This window comes from Heterocephalus glaber, unplaced genomic scaffold (assembly GCF_053883595.1).
Source record: "Heterocephalus glaber isolate CG9 unplaced genomic scaffold, H.glaber_assembly_v1.0 deba00001457, whole genome shotgun sequence".
Classification (NCBI taxonomy): Eukaryota; Metazoa; Chordata; class Mammalia; order Rodentia; family Bathyergidae; genus Heterocephalus; species Heterocephalus glaber.
This window is the reverse complement of record NW_028258305.1, coordinates 19,115,980-19,134,988: the sequence shown is the minus strand read 5'-3', so window position 1 is coordinate 19,134,988 and position 19,009 is coordinate 19,115,980. Positions and strand designations below refer to the sequence as shown.

Here is a 19,009-nt window from a genome sequence, read left to right as displayed (position 1 = left end):
TTAATATTGTGATTACTTAAGTATGTATATGCTTTCAAGAGTTAAGACAGTTAATATATTCCCATATTATACTCTAAACCAATTTATTTCTATCAGATGATAAATCAGTATGGAAAATGTACAGAAAACACAAAGGACATATTCCAGTATTTTGTCATATAAAAAGAATAATAAAACTAAAATTGTTACTCTGCATAAAATTTAAAGGTTTGATCACTAAAATTTTAACTTATGTTAAATTGGTTGAGAAAGTTATCGAAACTACCATGACAGAAATGTGACTTTTATCAGAAGTCTTTATTTTTATTGTCATAATTATTTTAAATTTAACTTTCTAAATATATTTACAGGCAAAATTATAAAGCTTTACTAAAACAAGTATTTGTTTCCTAATTTAAAATTTTTGTTGTAGAGATAGCAATATTAAGCTCTGCATCAGCATCTGTATGTGCCAGTTCTCACTGTTTGATTTTATCTAGCTTTACTTTAGGATTTACAAATAGAAACTATAAAGTTCAAAATGACATAGCAAGATGAGTCACAAATGATGGTGCAAACTATGCATTCTGAAAGGTAAACTTTTGAATACTGATGGAATTTTCCCAGAAAGGTTTCACTTTGTAATGGAAAATATTTGGCATTCTTGGTTATTCTTTCTGAGATTAGAAACAACAATGAAAAATATTAATCTTTTAAAAAAACCTCGTAAATTATGTTTTTACAAAACTAGATGAGAAATGCTGTTTGAAATCCTAATTCTTATGACAGAATGAGATGTGGTGGTTGAAGAAACACTGATGAGTTTGCCAAGGCAATAACATGTCATGACATACTCTTTTTATCATTCAAATTGTCACTTTTATGAAATTATTTTGTATATGTGAATGAACTGTTCCTCCACTGTAATCTTATCATATTTATGTTGTTTCCAAAGTTAGCTTTGAGGGTGAGATTGTGATTTTCAGGCAGTTTTCCAAGCTGGCATTATTTCTTCAATATAGACTGTGAGTGTATAGGTACACCATCAACCATCAACCCTGTCAGTTCAAGGATAAAGCATGAGCGTCACTGTATATTTATGACAATGAACATTTGGCATTTGAGGTTTAAGAAAAAGAACTGTAAGAAATTACAAGTCTTATGAACGTAAAGCAAACCAATGGTTTAAGAAAACGTGAGCTATAAATTTCAAATCAAGAGGGGCATATATAGAGATCACAGAACTCCATAACACTTTACATGTATCATTCTGCTAACTGGAACTGTTAGCTATTTTGCCTTACAATGACTCTTTTAAAAAAATATTGGTAAGATGCATTTATTGAATTTTCTAAGAGTTTTGACCAGTGTTTCTGGTTTTATCATAGATTCAACTTAACCATTTTCACATTTCAGTCTCCACCATCTAGGAAAAAGAGTTTCCTAAAATTATCTCATTAGAACAGAATTCTATCCTGTGTCATAATAAATGTGGAAGTTATTATAATTCTAGGTAAGCCTTGAAAATGGTTTCAGAGAAGATTTGGCTTTTCCAGTACCCAGTTTCATTAATACTGTGAAAAGAAAATTGGAATTGTAGGCTCCTGGGGTATTTGTGAATTGAGATTAGCACATTTTCCCCTCCTACCTCCAAAACCACCCAAAGATAATTATTTCTCCCATTTTTGTGCTTTAGTGCAATACAGGCAAGAATAAGCAATTATGATGCAAGTGCTCACAAGAAAGAATATTTAAATGCCACATTCATAGGAAAGCAGGACACAATGATATGTATAAGTATCATTTTGACAAATGTTACGGTTTTGTGAGAAGCAATAGATGCTCAATGTTTCAAGTCTCTCTTCCCCCAAGCTTCTCCCTTACCCTGTCCATCCCAAAGTTCACTCCTGCAACTCAAACAAGAGGTTTAAGAGAAGACACATTTGACACATCTTGGGCTTTATCTAGTAAATTGGAGATTCTGAAAGAACTTGAAAATCAATAAATCTATGACACCTGCTTGACAGCTAGGTCTAGCATTTTTCCTCTGCTGAAGAGACAGAGAAGTAGACACATTGTCTCTTATCTCTGGGAGGAGTCACAGTATCATGGCATTTACAGAATCCTATTCTTCAGTGATCCAATATGTCCTAAAGTGTATGTCCACGTGTCAGTCATCTTAAATTTCTTATAATTCTTGCATAGTAATTGTATCCATTGGGTCTTATGGGATCCCCTGAATGCGTGGTGGTGTTTACTAAAATACCAATGTACCTACTGCTGCTACATTGCTGCATTGCCTTTCTGTTATATCTACTACTTGGTCCTTCCTGGTTTGCTCTCAGTGACCTGCTCACGTGTTTTTTACTTTTTTCAAGGGAAATTACAGCCATAATATTACTGCTGTCCCCATGTCCCCCCATACCAAAATATGTTCTACCTCCATGCCTTACTTGAATTATCGCTTTCCTTTTTAGTCTCAGTAGTATCTACCCCTCTACTTAACTTATGTATCTTTTATAGTTTTCTCTAAAACTTTTCCCATCTCTGTCAACAAATATATAGTGATTGTTGTTACATTTCAGTGACAGAATGGAACAACAGGTAATCAAACAAATTTGACATATACCCGTATGGACCCTGAAACATAACAAGGTAAAGAAACACACAATAAAGAATTATATAGTTATACGTCAAGTAAGAGCTGGGAGATTTATGATGGAGGAAAACTGTTGGTACCATGAAGGAATGTAGCAGGTTTCTGATTTAGACTGGGGAGCCAGAAAGTCCTTTCAGAATTTGATATGATGAGACCCAGAAAATGAGTAGAAATCAGTCAAGTGAAAACTGGGTAGAGGACTCTAATAACATAGAAGAATAATATGTGGGCTGACCTGGCGGAAGGAGTTTGTTTCCAGGAACTGAATGGGAGTGAGAGTGGCTGCAGAACAGAGGGTTTAGAGGGAGAGTGAGATGAAATTTGAAGGTGGACATGGATCTAGTCATACAGATCACAGACTGTGGAATGAAGCCATGAATGAAAAGATCTGCGTAACTGACCTCATAAGTAATATTTTATAGACACATTACTAACAAAGTGAAATCCAAATGAAAAAGGACAGAGAAAATAATTGTAGTTCCTAAGACAAGCCAAAAGTAAATACTGCTAGCATATAAGGAAAATGCATCATTTGATATGAAGGAACACAAAAATCCAATTAAAAAATGGGCAAAAATACACATAATCAAGTGGGAAAGAGATGTAAACACTGGTAAGAATATAACTCAAATTGTTTTTTGGAATCTAAACTCTAAAATCTAAAATTAAAAAATAAAATCTCTCAACCATATAGCACTCATTTTAGTGTGGGTTCCGTACTACAATGAAATCTTATGGAAGTGTTCACGTTGCTGTTCAATGTTTTTCTCTCTATGTCAGGCTAGACTGTAAGACCCCTGATAGTTTCCTGTGACTCTACATCTTGTCACCAATTCTCTACTTTCCAATGAAGACTGAACACACTAGCTGAAAGTAATGTTTGCTGACTGACTGCAGCAAAAGTTTTATGTTGATAAATATTGAGCAGTGAATTCTAGGTGAATGTTACCACTAACAAAGTGAGATCTTCAGGGATCCCTGCCTTTAAACTTTCAAGTAAAGGTGCTAAGCATGTGGGGAAAACACTGACATTAACGTTGAATACTTATAAAATACTTTGCCTCAATACTTACCTAAACCCCACTCTAGATAATCTCTTCCATAAAAGAGGTGTGTTATTTATATCATTAAACCGAGATCACTTCTCTTGTGCTTCAGAGAATTGGGATCAGTAGGTATTAATGTAAATACTGTATCTAATTTCCTATGCTTCCTAGTGATGTGCTGCTTGATCCCAATGACGGAAGTCACTAAGTTAAAGTTAACCTAGTCAGCAGTCTTCAGTTTGATACATTTGGGTGATTCATGTACATACACATCATCTGACATCCACAGAGCTGCAAACAGTTGATAGCTAGCTTTGAACTCGTTCTGTCAGTTCAGCAGACCAGTTGCGCAGGATTGCAGGGTACCTTTTAGTCCTGTCGCTATTGGAATCAGGGAGTGAAGAAGGGCCTCATCAGTCAGACCAAGCTTTCCGTAATTGTCAAGCAGAAGAAAACTCATATCAGCAATAACTGAGAAAGTAAGTTACGAAGCTAGGGAGCCTGGAGAGTCTGTATGTGTTTCTCATCAAAACGTATTACATTTCGGAAAATGCAAGATGAACTATGTATTGAGATGTAGATGATACTCATCATTACTGATTTCTACTCAACTTCTTTTTTTGATAGCAAAATAGCTTCCCTTCCTGGAAGCTCACTGACTACAACAGCCAGAAATACATGGACGTAGAAATCACTTTTCTTAAGATATGTTTCACTTTTTTACATACAGAAATTGGAGCAATCTATCTTATACAAAACCACAGGATTTATTCCAAGAAAACTTCATGGTCTTGAATCAGAAATGTGGAGAAAACTTAAAATAAAATTGGCACCATGATTATAGCTAAAAGAATGGGTACTGTGTGTAGAGGAGTGTTTTTGTATGTAGTACGTACGTGTGATATAGGAAAGCTCCTGAGTCTCTTCCCAAGTTGCTAAAGTTGTCTTTGGTTTTTTTCATGGATGCACAGGTAAAGCTAGGCTTTTGAAGAGGTCCATGAAAGATTCTACAATACTCTGGGATTAAATTACTTAAATATGTTATATTAACAAAATCCTCTTCTTAATGCCCCCCCAAATATTACATGAACTCACTCTTAGAAGGTATTTCTAACATTATTTGTCAACTGATATATAGATATGATGATTTCTGACTTGCCACAACACCTATTTTTTTCTTATTTTACTTAGTTAACAATTTTTGTTTTTACTAATTATTATTACATGTAGGCTCTGTGCTGTGAGTTATACATACAGTATCTTATATATGCCACAGCTCTGTGATAAAGGTGTTAGCATTACCTTATAGGAAAAGAAACTGAGTCTGAAAGAAGTCAGGTTGTTTAGGCTTCCTAAGTGCACAGCTAAAATTCAAATGCAGGTCTGTTCATGACTGAAATGTGTCATTATTTCCTATTTGGTCACTGTGTTGCATATAAAGGCATTAAGCATTTTAGGCATCTTTCTAAGCAGCTGTCCAGTTCACTCCCTGCCAATTTTGCTCCACTTCACCTCTTGTCATCTATCTGTCCTTTGCTGTAGGATTCACACTCTCACAGAATCTTAAAAAAGCAATGCAGAATAGAAAAAAGGATATTGGCTTAGGTAACTGGTTTTAGTTCAGGAACCTGACTTGCTGAGTAGCAGTTGGTAATTCATTACCCTCTGCTACCATCAGAAATGTGATGGTGACACTTAAACTGTCACTCTAAGGATCAGATCATGCAGGACAATAAACGTGCAAGTCCTCTGAAAAGGATGGATGGATTATGTTCTCTGTGTCTTTCACAAAAATGGTACTGAATCAGCACTGTCCCAACAAATAGACAGTTCTGCAACACATCATGTGTGCTATGGCTCAGTCAGTTGTGGCAGTGACCACCCAGAACAGTATCTCCATGGGGACAGTTGTATTTGAGGACTTCCCTTTGTGACTGGGGCCCTGTGAATTCTTGTGGCAACAGCAGCCCTTTTTATCTCAGGGCATGTCGTTTGAGGCCAGCAATTGTGGTATGCTCCATGTGGAGCATGTTTCTGTTGGGAAGTGTTTGTCTTTAATGGATCAGTGTTCTCTGGCTCCTATGGTTGGAATGAATTCAATTACTCCCTCTTTTAAACTTTTATTATGATAGTGTATGCTTTTAGGTGTCATAAATAAATCATCTGACCCTGTTATTTGGTAATAGAGGATGATACAGTTTATTATCTTAGAAGTAGTAATTCTTTTGATAAGGTTTCAGAGTTGCTTTCTAAAATTGTTGATTCATTTTTCCCTCTTTCTGTCTCTGCTCTGGAACCCCATGGTATCCCCTGGCTCAGATCCAATGGAGAGTTTCTACTGCACAGATGTGTGCTGGGTGCAAGAGATGCAACCTCATCCAGATGCCAGCGCAGCATCTGTGAAGCCAGAGGCATTCTGGGTAATGGAGCAAGGTGCAGTATTCCTGATTTGGAACTGGGTCTATTTACTTTGGGTAATCATTTTTATATTCCTATCATGAAGTTATTGCTGTCTCAATTTTCTTTTGTTGGGAAAGGATCAAATTCTTTTATGATGAAAGTGCAATAGCTAAGGTGAAAGATTAGACAGCTTCCCCTCTGAGCCCATTAGTGGGAAGCCTATGAAGCCCAGAATCAGGAAATAATGAGGACAAGATATCTGTCACGGAGCAGAGATTTTGTGGGTGGGCATGCCCTGAACATTCCCAAGTGTTTTAGGAAGAAGAGCAAGGGGATTTCAAGAACAAGTAGGAAAGCACCATTCTGTGCTTCAGAAGTTCTGCTGGGGCAGAGTTTTGCATTCATTTTTTTCCCAAAACTAAGATGTGCAGATGATATGTCCCATCATCCCTACCCCATCACAACCTGAACAACTCCTGCTACTGTCCTACTAGGTTCATAGTGGGTATGGGGAAAAGTGCTATAGGATTTAAATAAACTTTAGAAAACTTTCTAGATGATAAAATGTCATTTACTAGTATTTCCCCTTGTTAGTTTGGGATTTCCATTTACTCTGTTGTTTATTTCCATTTATTTTGTTTACTCCTTAATTTGGTAGTGCTAATAATAAAGGCTACTTGATATCATCAGTTTCTGTGTAGCAGATTATACTAAGTGCATTACAGGCATGGTCTCATTTCTCTCAGCACAACAATGACATGAGTATTTAACATTATTCATGTCATTTCGCAGATGCAAAAAGTCAAGTTACATAGTGGTTTATTTGCTTCTGACTGCACAGCAGGTAGCCGAATATGAATTTGAACTCAGAAGCCTTGACATCCCAAGTTTACTCAATGAAACAAAATATTTTAGTGTCTTTGTAGATGTGATGGCATTTATAGTTGTCTTTTACCTAGATTTTTTTCTTTTCCTTATTTAAGTCTAATTAATAAATGCTGGGAGTACTGCCCTCTTCAACACACTGTTTTTTAACCTGGAAAATGAATAAACTATTCTGTCTTTCTTATTTTGTTACCACAGCCAGGCTTGTTACGACAATCTGTGGACAGGGTAGGAGCTAGGGATAACGACAGGGATCTCATCAGCAAGCAGTGTGTTGAGGGGAGACCTGCAGGCTAAAGCCGGATGTAGCATTTGCTGCCTTCTGGCTCACAGGAGCTAACTGGGAAAACATATTGGCTCCTCCTGGAGGCAGCATGGCCCTTGGAGTGGAATTCAGAATATGCTGGTTTCTCCCTGAGAGCATCTGAGGAAGTGTAATTAATAAGGTACCAGAAAATGCCACAGGAAACCAATTTAGTTATCAAAACAGGTATTTGACACAAATTACAAGAGAATTCTTCCAGATTTCAGATTTTCCTAGAAACAGACTTATCCTATATTTTTCTGAACCTAAACTACATTTCTCCTTTCAAGGTTGGTGAATTCTTTAGAGCAAGGAAAATCCATCGCATTGTGTCTTTGCAAAGCACAACAGGACATATGTCACACTTTAGAAAGGCTTTTATGGTATTTCAGCATTTTCTAATAAAGATGTGATGTGAAACAGGCTATTAATGCTTTAAGGCTGGATACATAGTGGCTGCTTCAAAACTTACTCTGTACTCATTACAGAACAGATTTTGCTGTTACCTTAAGAAGGTTCTGTATTAGCAGCCATCGACTGTATAGACTTAAATACTTAATCTCACCCAACAAATTCACTTATATGCTAATTATGATAGACAGCTAATCATCTTTCGGGACATTTTAACAGAACCTATTCTCTAACACCAAAAGGGGCTGTGCTTGGTTTTTACCTCAGATTAAATTTGTATCCCTTAGGAGGAACCTCACTATGTGGCAGCATAAATGTACGCATTGGCCCAAAACCAGTGCTAGTAGCTGCACCTCCTCTCTCTTTCATTGGATTTATCATAATTATTCCTTAAACATGCAGGGTGTGCCACTCTGCTAAGCACTGTGTGTGCATCGCTTTTTTTCAATCTCATAAGAGCAATATTCCTTCCACTTTGCAGGTTTGAAAATTGAGCATCAAAAATACTAAATAATTTCCCCGAGCCCAGGATAGGGCTTGAATTAGTTCTGTTTGATTAAAAAATGCAGGCCATAGCTAATAATTCCGGTTGCATATCACAAGTCTCACAAAATGTTGTAAAGAGCTTTCTAAAGTATAACAGAAATTCATCCATCCCATTATATCATTTAAAGAGTTCAAAAAATCACAGAGGTGTCAAAATAGTTCTGGTTAAATAAAAAATTGTGAATTCTGAAAAGACACAAACAAACAACACCTGTTGCTTGTTATTTTGTTTTCTGCTGGTCTCATAGTAGGAACTGATGTTGGTGAATGGAAATTAGTTGCTGAGAAATTTGAACTCAGGTTCTCCAAACTATAGAAAAGCTTCCTCCTGTTTCTAGGTCTCTAGTCTTGCTTTCATTATAGCATTTGTACTAGTGAATTCTTTCTCTGCCATCTCCTTTGATATATAAATATTTATAAAAGCCTTTTGCTGGTCTTGTTACCCAAGGGTATTTAAATCAATGGCTGGGGACCCTTCCTTTTTAAGGTTGCCATCAATAGACCAAGTGCCTCCCTCTCCCAACTTCTTTAGAAAGGGCAGGAGCCTAACTTTAGTGGGCTTCTTGCTCAAATCTGTACAACTAACTACCTCTTGTGTCTAAAGAATAGAAGAAGAAAGACCTTATTTTCTTTTAAGTGAAGCTATTTAGCAAACACAATTGGGCCAAAATCTCTCTATCCTAGATCTTATTATGTACTGCAAACATGTACTAATAAAAATTTTAAAAAGTAAGTAAATAACTAAGTAAGTAAGTAAATTTTTAAAATGGTAGCCTTTTCTGTTTTCTGGTTCCTAAATGTGTTGAGCTCAGGGGGAGTTCTAAATTCCCTTTTATTGCAACAGTCTTGAATAAATCTTCCTTGCCTGTTTAATTTGTTGGATATAATTTTCATTCTAACCCCACTCTCTTTGGAGAAACAGAGGAAAAGTAAGGATGATAAGGGTAGGGTATAGCCCAGTGGCAAGTGAGAAGGCCAGCACCACCACCGGAAAAAAAAAAAAAAAAAAAAAAAGAAGTCATTTGAGAGGGACTCAGAATGCTATGTACACTTTTGATGTTCTCTCATAGGCGTTTCTACAATACAGCCTCAAACAAAACTAGGTGGTCCTGACCCCTCCCACAGATATGTTTACCTTTAAACCAAGAAGATTGGGAAAATAGCAAAATCTATGCAGTGTGTGCCCAGGCAGACTTTGAGTGGTTCCTGCTGCAAGACCTGAAGTTCCTACAGAATTTCCTAAAACAAGGAAACACAGCAGCGGAGCCTTTCAGCACCATGAGTGCTAAATGTGTCTGTAACACAATCATGGTGGTTTCCCAACTGAGGAGCAGAAATCAGTGAGAAAGTGTTGAAGGCTACAGAATCAGACAACAAAACTACAGAATCAGACAACAAAATTTTGAAAAAAAATTTTTTGATGAAAAGGCTGAAAACAAGAATGTCTATTGATTATCTTAACTATATTTCATTTGCTTTTACTTTAGTGTTCTGGAGAAATAGAGATGTATGTATATATATCTAAGGAGCCCACTGCATCATGAAAACAAGTTCCTGTGTCCACGCCCAAGCTCCAGTCCCCACCCTGAATGATGAGCTGGGCCTGCAGTGCTGACTCCAGCCTGGTCCTCAAGAGCTGCTCTAATGTTCCTGAAAATGGAACACTCATTAGTGCTTTCTGGCTGCAGCTCAAAACCCTCCATTTTAACACCAATGTATTGGCTATTATGGGCTAATTAAACTCACTTTTGAATAATTACATTATAAATATCCCAAATTTAAATGCAGGACAAAATTATCCTCTAATTAGGATTTTAAAATATGATCTAATAAGTGATATATTCCTTTAAATGGTTGCAATTACGTACTGAATGAAAAGATGCACCTTGTTCAATATCCATTTCTTTATTCCTAATGTGGTTAATGGGATCAGTTCAATAGAAATCCTCTGAACTTTCCTCAAAATAGCACGCTGGAAAACCACTCATAATTACATGGTAATTGCAGCAAATTCTACTAATGAATAGTAATACATGGAAAGGACCTTTCGCCATCAAATTTAAATTTATGCCATGGAATTATTTAAGTGTACATCTTAAAATTAATCCTGTATTAGTGCGGTGCCTGAATTTTAGAGGAACAACCTTGTGCGTTCCAAGAAACTAAAAGGCCACCTTTTCTAGAGAACTCAGTGACATTCTGACATCACACTAAGGAACTCATTCTCTCCAAATCTCCTTAGCTTCAAAAATAGTGTTGTAGGATACTGATGTAGGATACTGTTTGCAAAGGACCCAGAACAATGATGAGCACAAACTAAATCCTCACTAAATATGATTAATATTGTATTACTACCCATACTATCTGAGCCCTGACCAACCTGACGGAACTGATGTGCTGTAAACATTTGTCCTTTGAGTGGCTGTAGTGATCACCTCATCTCCACTGGCTCAGCTAATGTCTGAGATGCCACAAAATGGATGATCCCTCTCTTTTCCTGTATCTAATTATGCAATGGAGCTTTTCTTTTTCTAGTTTGACAAAAGTTTAACTGATTTGAAAGTGGTCCACTATCTCATGAGTTACCCCCGCCACACACACACACAAACACAAAGCAAATCGATACATTGTTTTTAGCATGGTAAATCTAACAGGAAATTGTTCGTCCTAAATAGTGTCTCCAGGGAACAGGAAGTTGGATGTGTTCTTTCGTGTAACAAATGATAAATTGGAGTTGTTCATCAGGAAGCTACCACATCAGACAGTCATTTTTATTTAAGGAAGACCTCAAATATCAACACAAAAATTGGCCTTTCTAAACTTCTTTAGGGGTTTGGAGAGAGTTCGATTTAGAAGCAGGCAAACTAAGATGTACTGATATGATTAAAGGCTATGTGGAAACAATTGGTTTTGCTGTGTTGCTATTTTGTCAGTTTAATAACTAAAAATAAATTTTAAGGTTTCAAAGAAAAAAAAGTTTTACAAAGATGTTCCTGTGAAAAAAGGAGCATTGGAAAATATATATATTATATAATACAAAGAATAGTAGAAGGAAACACTCATATAATGCTTATCATGAGCAAGGTATTGCTCTGACAGCAAAGTACTGCTTTTTTTGGTACCGGGGATCGAACTCGAGTCCCTGCACTTTCAAGGCAGGTGGCGGAACCACTGAGCTAAATCCCGGGCCCCAAGCAAGGTACTGTTCTGCAACATGTTTTCCATATATTAAAATTCCAATAACCACATCTCTTGGCTGAGTAAGAAGCACAGAGGGTCAGTATTTTTTTTTTTTTGAAAAAACGTATGAAGAAAGGTCATTTATCTGGCACATGTTCAATGTAAAACAGGCATTTTAAGACAGTGGTGGCCTCTGACATTGTGACCAATAACTGCTTCAGATTTTTACCTGTTGACCAAGAAATGGGGTTTGGCTAGCTCTCCTGACTTGCACAGCCACTATTTCATATTATAACACACTGTTCAGATGAAAGTGAAGTTACCATCCAGTGCTAACAGTGCGGGACAGTGGGCTGGAATCAAGTGTAATTGAGTTCCATGTGTTGCCCCCAGGGGGTTGTCCCTGATCTAGTTTCAACACGCGCGGCTCCCATCAGGAGGCCTGAGTGGTTTCACCAGTTGCCCGCCAATTTTCAGCCAGGAAAAGTAACAGCATTATGTAAAGAGGAAAAAATAGCTCAAATATTATTTTTATGTAACTGAATCGGGAAAAACGATGCTATACTTTATGCCTAGCATTTCAATAAGCTCCTTAAATATATTAATTTTAATTCCTGAAACACTTATGAAAAAAATGACATTTTAATGTTATTAAAAAGGTGAAGAACTTGAAAATCAGAAAAAAACAATAACCAAGATATCATGTCATCTAGGGTAGAACAAAGACTATATGTCCAGTTAGAAAGTAATTCAAGGTTAAACTTTTTTTTCCTCCCAGGGCTCAAAACCACAGTGAATGTCCAGTAGGACTTAGTAACACTTGATTCAGTGATGAAACTGATAACTAAGGACACCACTTCTCTCTTCATTAGGAATTCTGAGTGGAAACACATGGTAATTTAAATTTATCAAACACTTAACAAAGGCTATAATTTACTAGTACTCAAGAAGGTGCTAGATTTTTTTTTCTTGTTTGTTCATTACTAGCCTTGGGAAGGCACCTAAAAAATGAACATGGTGCATTTGCAGAGCAAAAGCCATTTTTTGAAGGAGATATAGGTTATGAATGATTAGAAAGCCTTAATTTGTAAATAGGTGGGGAGAGTGAAGTACCCAGAATATTTGGACAATGAGCTTATAAAAGTAACTGTGCATCTCTTTTCAAAGCTCTGCTTTCACTTGCTTAAAGAGTAACAAATGTACATATTAGGTACATGCATTTGTGAATATTTACTTCAATGTTATTTTCCTAAATGGTCAGTTTCCCAAAATTCGTTGATACCAGAAATAATTAACAAGATATATTTAACAGTATCCAAAGTCTAATAACACCAGCAATTAAAATCGTTGCCAGTGTTTATTTTATATATTTATTCAAAAGAAATAGCAAGGAGAAAAGAGATTTAAGAAAACTAGCATGTTTATGAGCAAAGACTTCTAGAAGGGGAATCCTATAATGAAACCACATTTAAATTCAAGCATGATAAAAAGTAAACGTTTATTCCTAAATCATGGTTGAGAAATAGAAAAGAAAATTATGTAAACTAAGAATTTTATAGGAAACTGTCACATAAATAGAGCCAGTTCTGCCAAAGAACAACACTGCATGCAACACTAAAGAAGAACATAGAAAAAGGAAACCATAGCCAACTGGACAGAAACAGCCAGTGTAGATGGAGATGGGACTGACACAATGCAATATTGAAAGAGAATCTGTTCATGGCACACACTGTCAAGACCAGTGGAAATAAGATCTCAAGATACTGATGGTGAAGTTGAAGTGCTTGATTAAGTAGGAATTGATGAACTGAAAACCAAGGAGTGGGCCAGGGATTTAGCTCAGTGGTTCCGCCACCTGCCTCACAAGCTCAAAGTCTCGAGTTCGATCCCTGGTACCAAAAAAAGAAAAAGAAAACTGAGGAGTAAGAAAGGAAACTCTAAAGGAGAAAAAGAGAGGTTTACACTAGGCTTGGTGTGAGAGTATTAGAGTAGGTGTCATGAGACTGGATCAGTAAATGTGTGTCTCCTATTTTGGGAACAGACTGGTGCAATGGGGAGGAATTTAAGCTTATGGAAGAAGGCCATGCAGGGAGTAAGATAAACAGAGTTCCTGCTTCACTGAGCTTTCCTTCATGTGGAGGGATGAAAACTATACATGAATGAACTAGTAGCTGGAAAGTAAACTTTTTTTAAAGATAGTGATAAATATGGCAAAGAGTTAGGGACAGTAAGGTTGTCTGGAGTCACTATTGGCAAGCTGCTACTCAATTTCACTGCGTTATGATATTTAACAGAGAAGAAAAGAAGTCGGGTGAATAGAAAGGAAGAGAGGGAAACAAAGCAGCTCTTCCTCCTCTTTCTCTCTCCCTCTCTCTATCTCACTTTTTTCTACCTCCACTGTCTTGTTCTTAGGTTCACTGTCTTACAGAGAAAGGTAGAGAGAGTGGACTAGTCTCCAAGGAATGGTTAATGAGACCTATAAGCAATGGCTAGAATAATTGGGCCATTTAGCTCAAGAAGAAAGAAAAAGTGACAATTTTAAGTGCAATTACAATCCTCACACTGGATTTACTAAGTGCTTAAGGTAAGCACTCTGAATAAAGAAGATATCCTACACTCAGACAGTAAAGGAGGGGTTCAGCCAGAGGAAAATCAGCAGGAATTGTGATTCGTAAGAATCTATATAGTCACTGAATACTACATAAAATGCTGGAAAAAGCTGAATACCTCCCCAAAAAATCAATTGAGAAAACAAAACAAACTATACACGTAGATACACACAAGACCAGAAGAACAGACACTGTTATTGGAATAGTCCATATGAGAGGATCTCAGAGAAGATGAGATGCAAAAAAGACCAAAAGTCCTAGTGTGGGAAATTAATATCAGAAAGATTGGGTACATGTGCCTAGGAGATATGGAGAAAGAAAATTTGCGGGTAGGAGAAGACATAGAATTGATATAATAATAATGATGAAAAGAAATCCCTCCTTTTTTATTTTTTAGATTAGTATAAAGAATGGTGAGGTTACTAATAAGACCAAGGGAAGGATGTTGTCCAAAGGTCCTAAGAAGGTGCCATGAAGTGACTGCAGTTGTCCATAGAACCAATAAGGATGGATTGCAGAGATCCACGAGGTGGAGAATTGAGTGGATGATCACAGAGACCTAGTAGCTAAGTGCAGCAGATGCTTCTGGGGGGCTGAGAGTCTTGGCTGTGGAGTGGAGCCTAGGAGAGAGGGTGGAAACCTGCCCAGCCCCATCTTCCACACCTGTTCTTGCTGGGAGGTGACTGCTAAATTCCTGCTCCTCAGCACTCAGCAGCTGCTCCCTAGGTGCCTGAAGCCAACACCCGTAGTCAGAGGTGAGTGAGAGTCAAAAAGAGATGAAAGCTATGGATCTTGAAACAGTTTTTATTCCAATACCGAAGTAAGTGTATTTACTTCAAAATGGAATTTTCACAAGAATGCAAATGAGCTATTCTATTGTGACATGAAGTTCTCCTGGGTGCTAGGGCATGAGCTAGAAGATAGTGGTTAATCCATATCTATAGTCATTTTGTGAATATATAGTACAGTATTACTAAATTTTAAGAAATACCACTTGACAAAGAAAACTAATTGAATTGACCCTAATACTTAGCTATAAATATCTAGAATTAAATCCAGATTATGATTTATTTATATTTTAGGGTCCACAATTTCCACTTAATGGCACAAGGGCAGTATGGAAATATTACTGATGTATTAATCACATCAGAGGAGATGTAAACATATCATAAAGAAAGAGGAGAAATTATGCATCATCTAGAAGTAAAATGCATCAGCTTGCATTTTAGGGAAACATGTAATGACTCAAATCTTTCTCTATTTAATCTACTAAGGACTCTACCTGCTGTTTGTTTCACTACTGCCATAATGCTCTCATTTCCACAATTCAAAAATATATCACTTAAGATAATTTGCTGGCAGAGTGAAATGGTGCAGATGTTTTGTCAGTAGAAAGGTCAGATAATTTTGCACAATGCACTGCAATTTTTTAAGCCTTACAATTTTAATATAAGTGACCCAAAGGAAAGCCCATTACACTGTTATATACAATAATTTCGTTGTGAGCTAATGGAAAGTGAACAGCAAGGTAGCAGCCCGGTGTACTGTCCTCCAGTGCTTTGCTGAAATATATATTCTTGGTGGGGTTTTTCTTAATATTTAAAAAATAAATGGTGGACAATGTATCAATGTGAAAAGCTAGGACCCTCATCTCTCAATGTACCTTTGTGTAAGGGGCTTAGCTCTCACACACAGCTAAGGAATATAGCATGCAACAATGATTTACAGCAAAGCCAAGGAAGTAAGAAAAAAAGTCGACTAACCTAACCCACCTGAGCTTGGCTCACACGGGTCAATGTCCTCGTCATCGCTAGGACACTCTGCGGAGGCCACGAGGATGTCATCTGTGGTCTGCAAGAGAATCACAGATAGTAGATTAATTTAAAAGGTCCTAACAGATCCTCTCTTCTTTGTCTCATTGACAAGCGAAGCACAGTTTGTTCAAATCTCAAAAGGTGAGGAGCAAAATTCAGTATTTTCCTTCCCAAACACACAGAGCTTAAATTCATGAATTTATTTTAGCTCCCTCCTGGCAGGATCTTTATGAACACTCTGTTACACTTTATTTTACATGAGGACATAGAAATGGTGATAACCCACTTGAAGACACCCACCCGGTCAACTGCAGAGAGAAGGTGCACACAGTGTCACACAGATGTTTAAAGCAACCTGGCAGAAACAGATGACTCACAATTTATTACAGCCCTGGAGTGCAACAATGTATGCATCAGTGGGCTTTATGTAGTACTTGTGCTCCGCTTCCTAAAAGCAGAACAGCCATAACCTTTTACATTCGCTACCAAGTAGTGTTTGATAAATCTTTGGAATGTAGCTTGTCATTACTAGAAGACATAGGTTAAATAGAGAATCAGACGTATCTTTGATGCAAAAGGGGAAGCCACTTAAGGCACTTTTCACTTCTGTTCAGCTTTCCATTCAAATCTCTTTTTTTTTCATGTTCAGAGAGCAGCATTGGTACCCTATTGTCCTTTCCATCATTAAGGCTTAATGAATGAAAAGGGTATTTGGAGTGTTGAGGGGGAGAGGTGACCCCTTCCTCTGTGACATTCTAGTTGCTTCACTGCACTACAGCAAAAAATAACTATCACTAAAATAAAAAGAGGAGTGTGTAAATCCTAGCAGTTAGTCACATAAGCAACACACTGACAAGCACCAAAGGTTATTCTTTACTGCCTCTTACAAGGAGCAATACACTTAGCATAGTTACTGCACAAGATTTCTTAAGGTTTGCATCAGATTTGGCTCATATTAAAGTAAAACAGAATCCAAGATACAAGATGAAAAATATCTCATCACAGCTGCTAAGGACTAAGGAGATTTGAGTTTCTTAGATGATACTCAGAACTGCAACACTGATGCAGTCTTTATTTGAAAATGGAATTAAACTAATATTGATCCTATTTCAAAGGAAAAGAAGAAATATCATATGACTCACTTTCTTTCAAGAGGCACCTAATATTGCCAGAGACTAAAGTATAAATCAATAAGTTTTAAGAAGGTTGTGGCATTTTTAAAAATGGAGCTAAGGGATGATGCAATTGTACAGCAAATATTAGGCTTAGAAATATTTCAAGCACAGGATCTTTAAGAATATAGAATTTGTTCAGATGCTAATGCTTCACAATATAGCTGGCAAAAAATACGAGCCTTTAAATAGCAATTTGAGACGGGTTCATGTTGTTCTGCTCTCAATTCTCCTCAGAGAGTTTCTTGATTCATTCATTTTGCTGCTGTTATTGGAAAAGAGACAGTTCAAAACCTTGCTTCTCCTGGAAGTGGAATAGTTAACAGTGAAAATTATCAGCAAGTGGCATAATTGTCAAGTGTGTATCTCTTGTCAAAAGGGGGCTTTAAAGAGGAAATGCTCAGCCTCCTCTGGCTCATACCTCTTGAGCAGAACATATCCAATCTGACTTGATAATGACAATTTATTGGATTATGTGGTTTTAAAGGGCAATTGCTCCAGTACATCCCAGAGCACATTATCAGCTTTATGTTGTAGGGCCAACTTCTCGTGGAAAGCTACTGTTATTCTCAACCAAAGTGGATGCTCTTTTAAATTACATTACATTACATTTAAATTAAATTAAATTAAAACTAAATTATCCAATTCAATTTACAAGAGAATATTTCATTTTGTCTTGAAGAATTTTAATGTATTGATGCAATCAATAAAGTGTTGTAGTATTCTTGATACAGGAAAGATGATGTAAATAAATGCTTTATCTCTTTGTTTTGTTTTGTTTCCAGACAGGGTCTTGGTATATAGTTCAGGTTGGTCTTGAGCTCATTGTGTAGCCCAGGCTGGCCTAAGACTAGCAGCAATCCTCCTGCTTCAGCCTCCCAAATGCTGGGATTATCGGTATGCTCTACCATGCCAGACCCTGAATAAATGCTTTAAACCAGTTGTTGTCATTTCAACAGAGATAGTGTCACCTCTCCCCTCCCCCACTCAGGGGGGACATTTGGTAATGCATAGAGATGTTTTAGGCTGTCACATTGGGGTGATAGTGTGGGAGTTCTACTGCTGGCATCTGGCTAAACAGTATGATACACATACCACAGCTCTAACAGCACAATTTTCTGCTCTAATATGGAAATGTTTCAAAGGCAAAAAATCCTGCTGTAAAAGTTTAATAAGTTTTCTATGCTTGATTTTTCTTCTCTGAGAAATGAAGTGTGGATTGTGTAAAGGATCAAATTAGGACATTAAAATGATCTAGAATAGGACCACAAGCACTCTACCACTGAACTTCATCCCCAGTTCTGTACTATATTTTAAAATAATATCATTTTAAATTTTAAACTGAAAGTTGTATATATGTATCATTTTTAATTTAAGGGCTCATGTTAGCATTTGTATCAAAATACACTAGCTTCATTAATGTTTTGCTGAACTAAGCTTTCATTTTTTACCATTGACGTTTAAATTGTGACTTAGGCAAACTAATATGAATATAAATAAATAGGGCTGCTTCTTAAAATAAATTCATGGACTACAAATGTGTGAGTTAGTGGATAGCATTTCATGTAAACTAAATTATTTAGGCAATATAAGTTGAATTTTTAAAAAGTTACTTTCTTTTGAACAGTTACACAACAAACAGAAAATGTTCTTTCACAAAACACAGTATCAGAATAACAGGAGATGTCCTATCGTAGTTCCTTCTCCAGCACTCTTGTGGTAGGAAATACTCACTATGCAAATTTGACCCTTTTGTAAAACTGTTTTAATTTTTTGATGTTTTTTCCTGGAATAATAAATATACATTCTTGATTTTCATATTAGAGTTTCCTCAGAAATTAAAAACTAGCAACATTCTTGTGAATAAAAGATCTCAAATCAATAAATGTCTTGGCAGGAATCATCATGGTATGAAAACTTGGGAAGTGGCTCAAGTGTTAGGAAAAAAATCAAATTTCATTTTGGAGGTAGAATTAACTGAACAATTTTCCAGCTAAAGCTAAG

General features: G+C 36.7%; 1 protein-coding gene across 50 annotated transcripts in view; it reads right to left on the bottom strand.

The window, feature by feature from the left end:
• The window catches only part of Nrxn1 (neurexin 1), a 1,121,547-nt gene that overhangs the window by 9,353 nt on the left and 1,093,185 nt on the right, over positions 1-19,009 (bottom strand). For 31 of the 50 annotated variants that reach the window (XM_087216047.1, XM_087216063.1, XM_087216053.1 and 28 more), the window contains one exon: positions 15,783-15,870. In XM_087216047.1, the coding sequence (XP_087072173.1) occupies positions 15,783-15,870 (88 nt within the window). The remainder of the gene's footprint in view (positions 1-15,782; positions 15,871-19,009) is intronic. The other 19 variants (XM_087216049.1, XM_087216065.1, XM_087216056.1 and 16 more) reach the window with 1 other exon arrangement.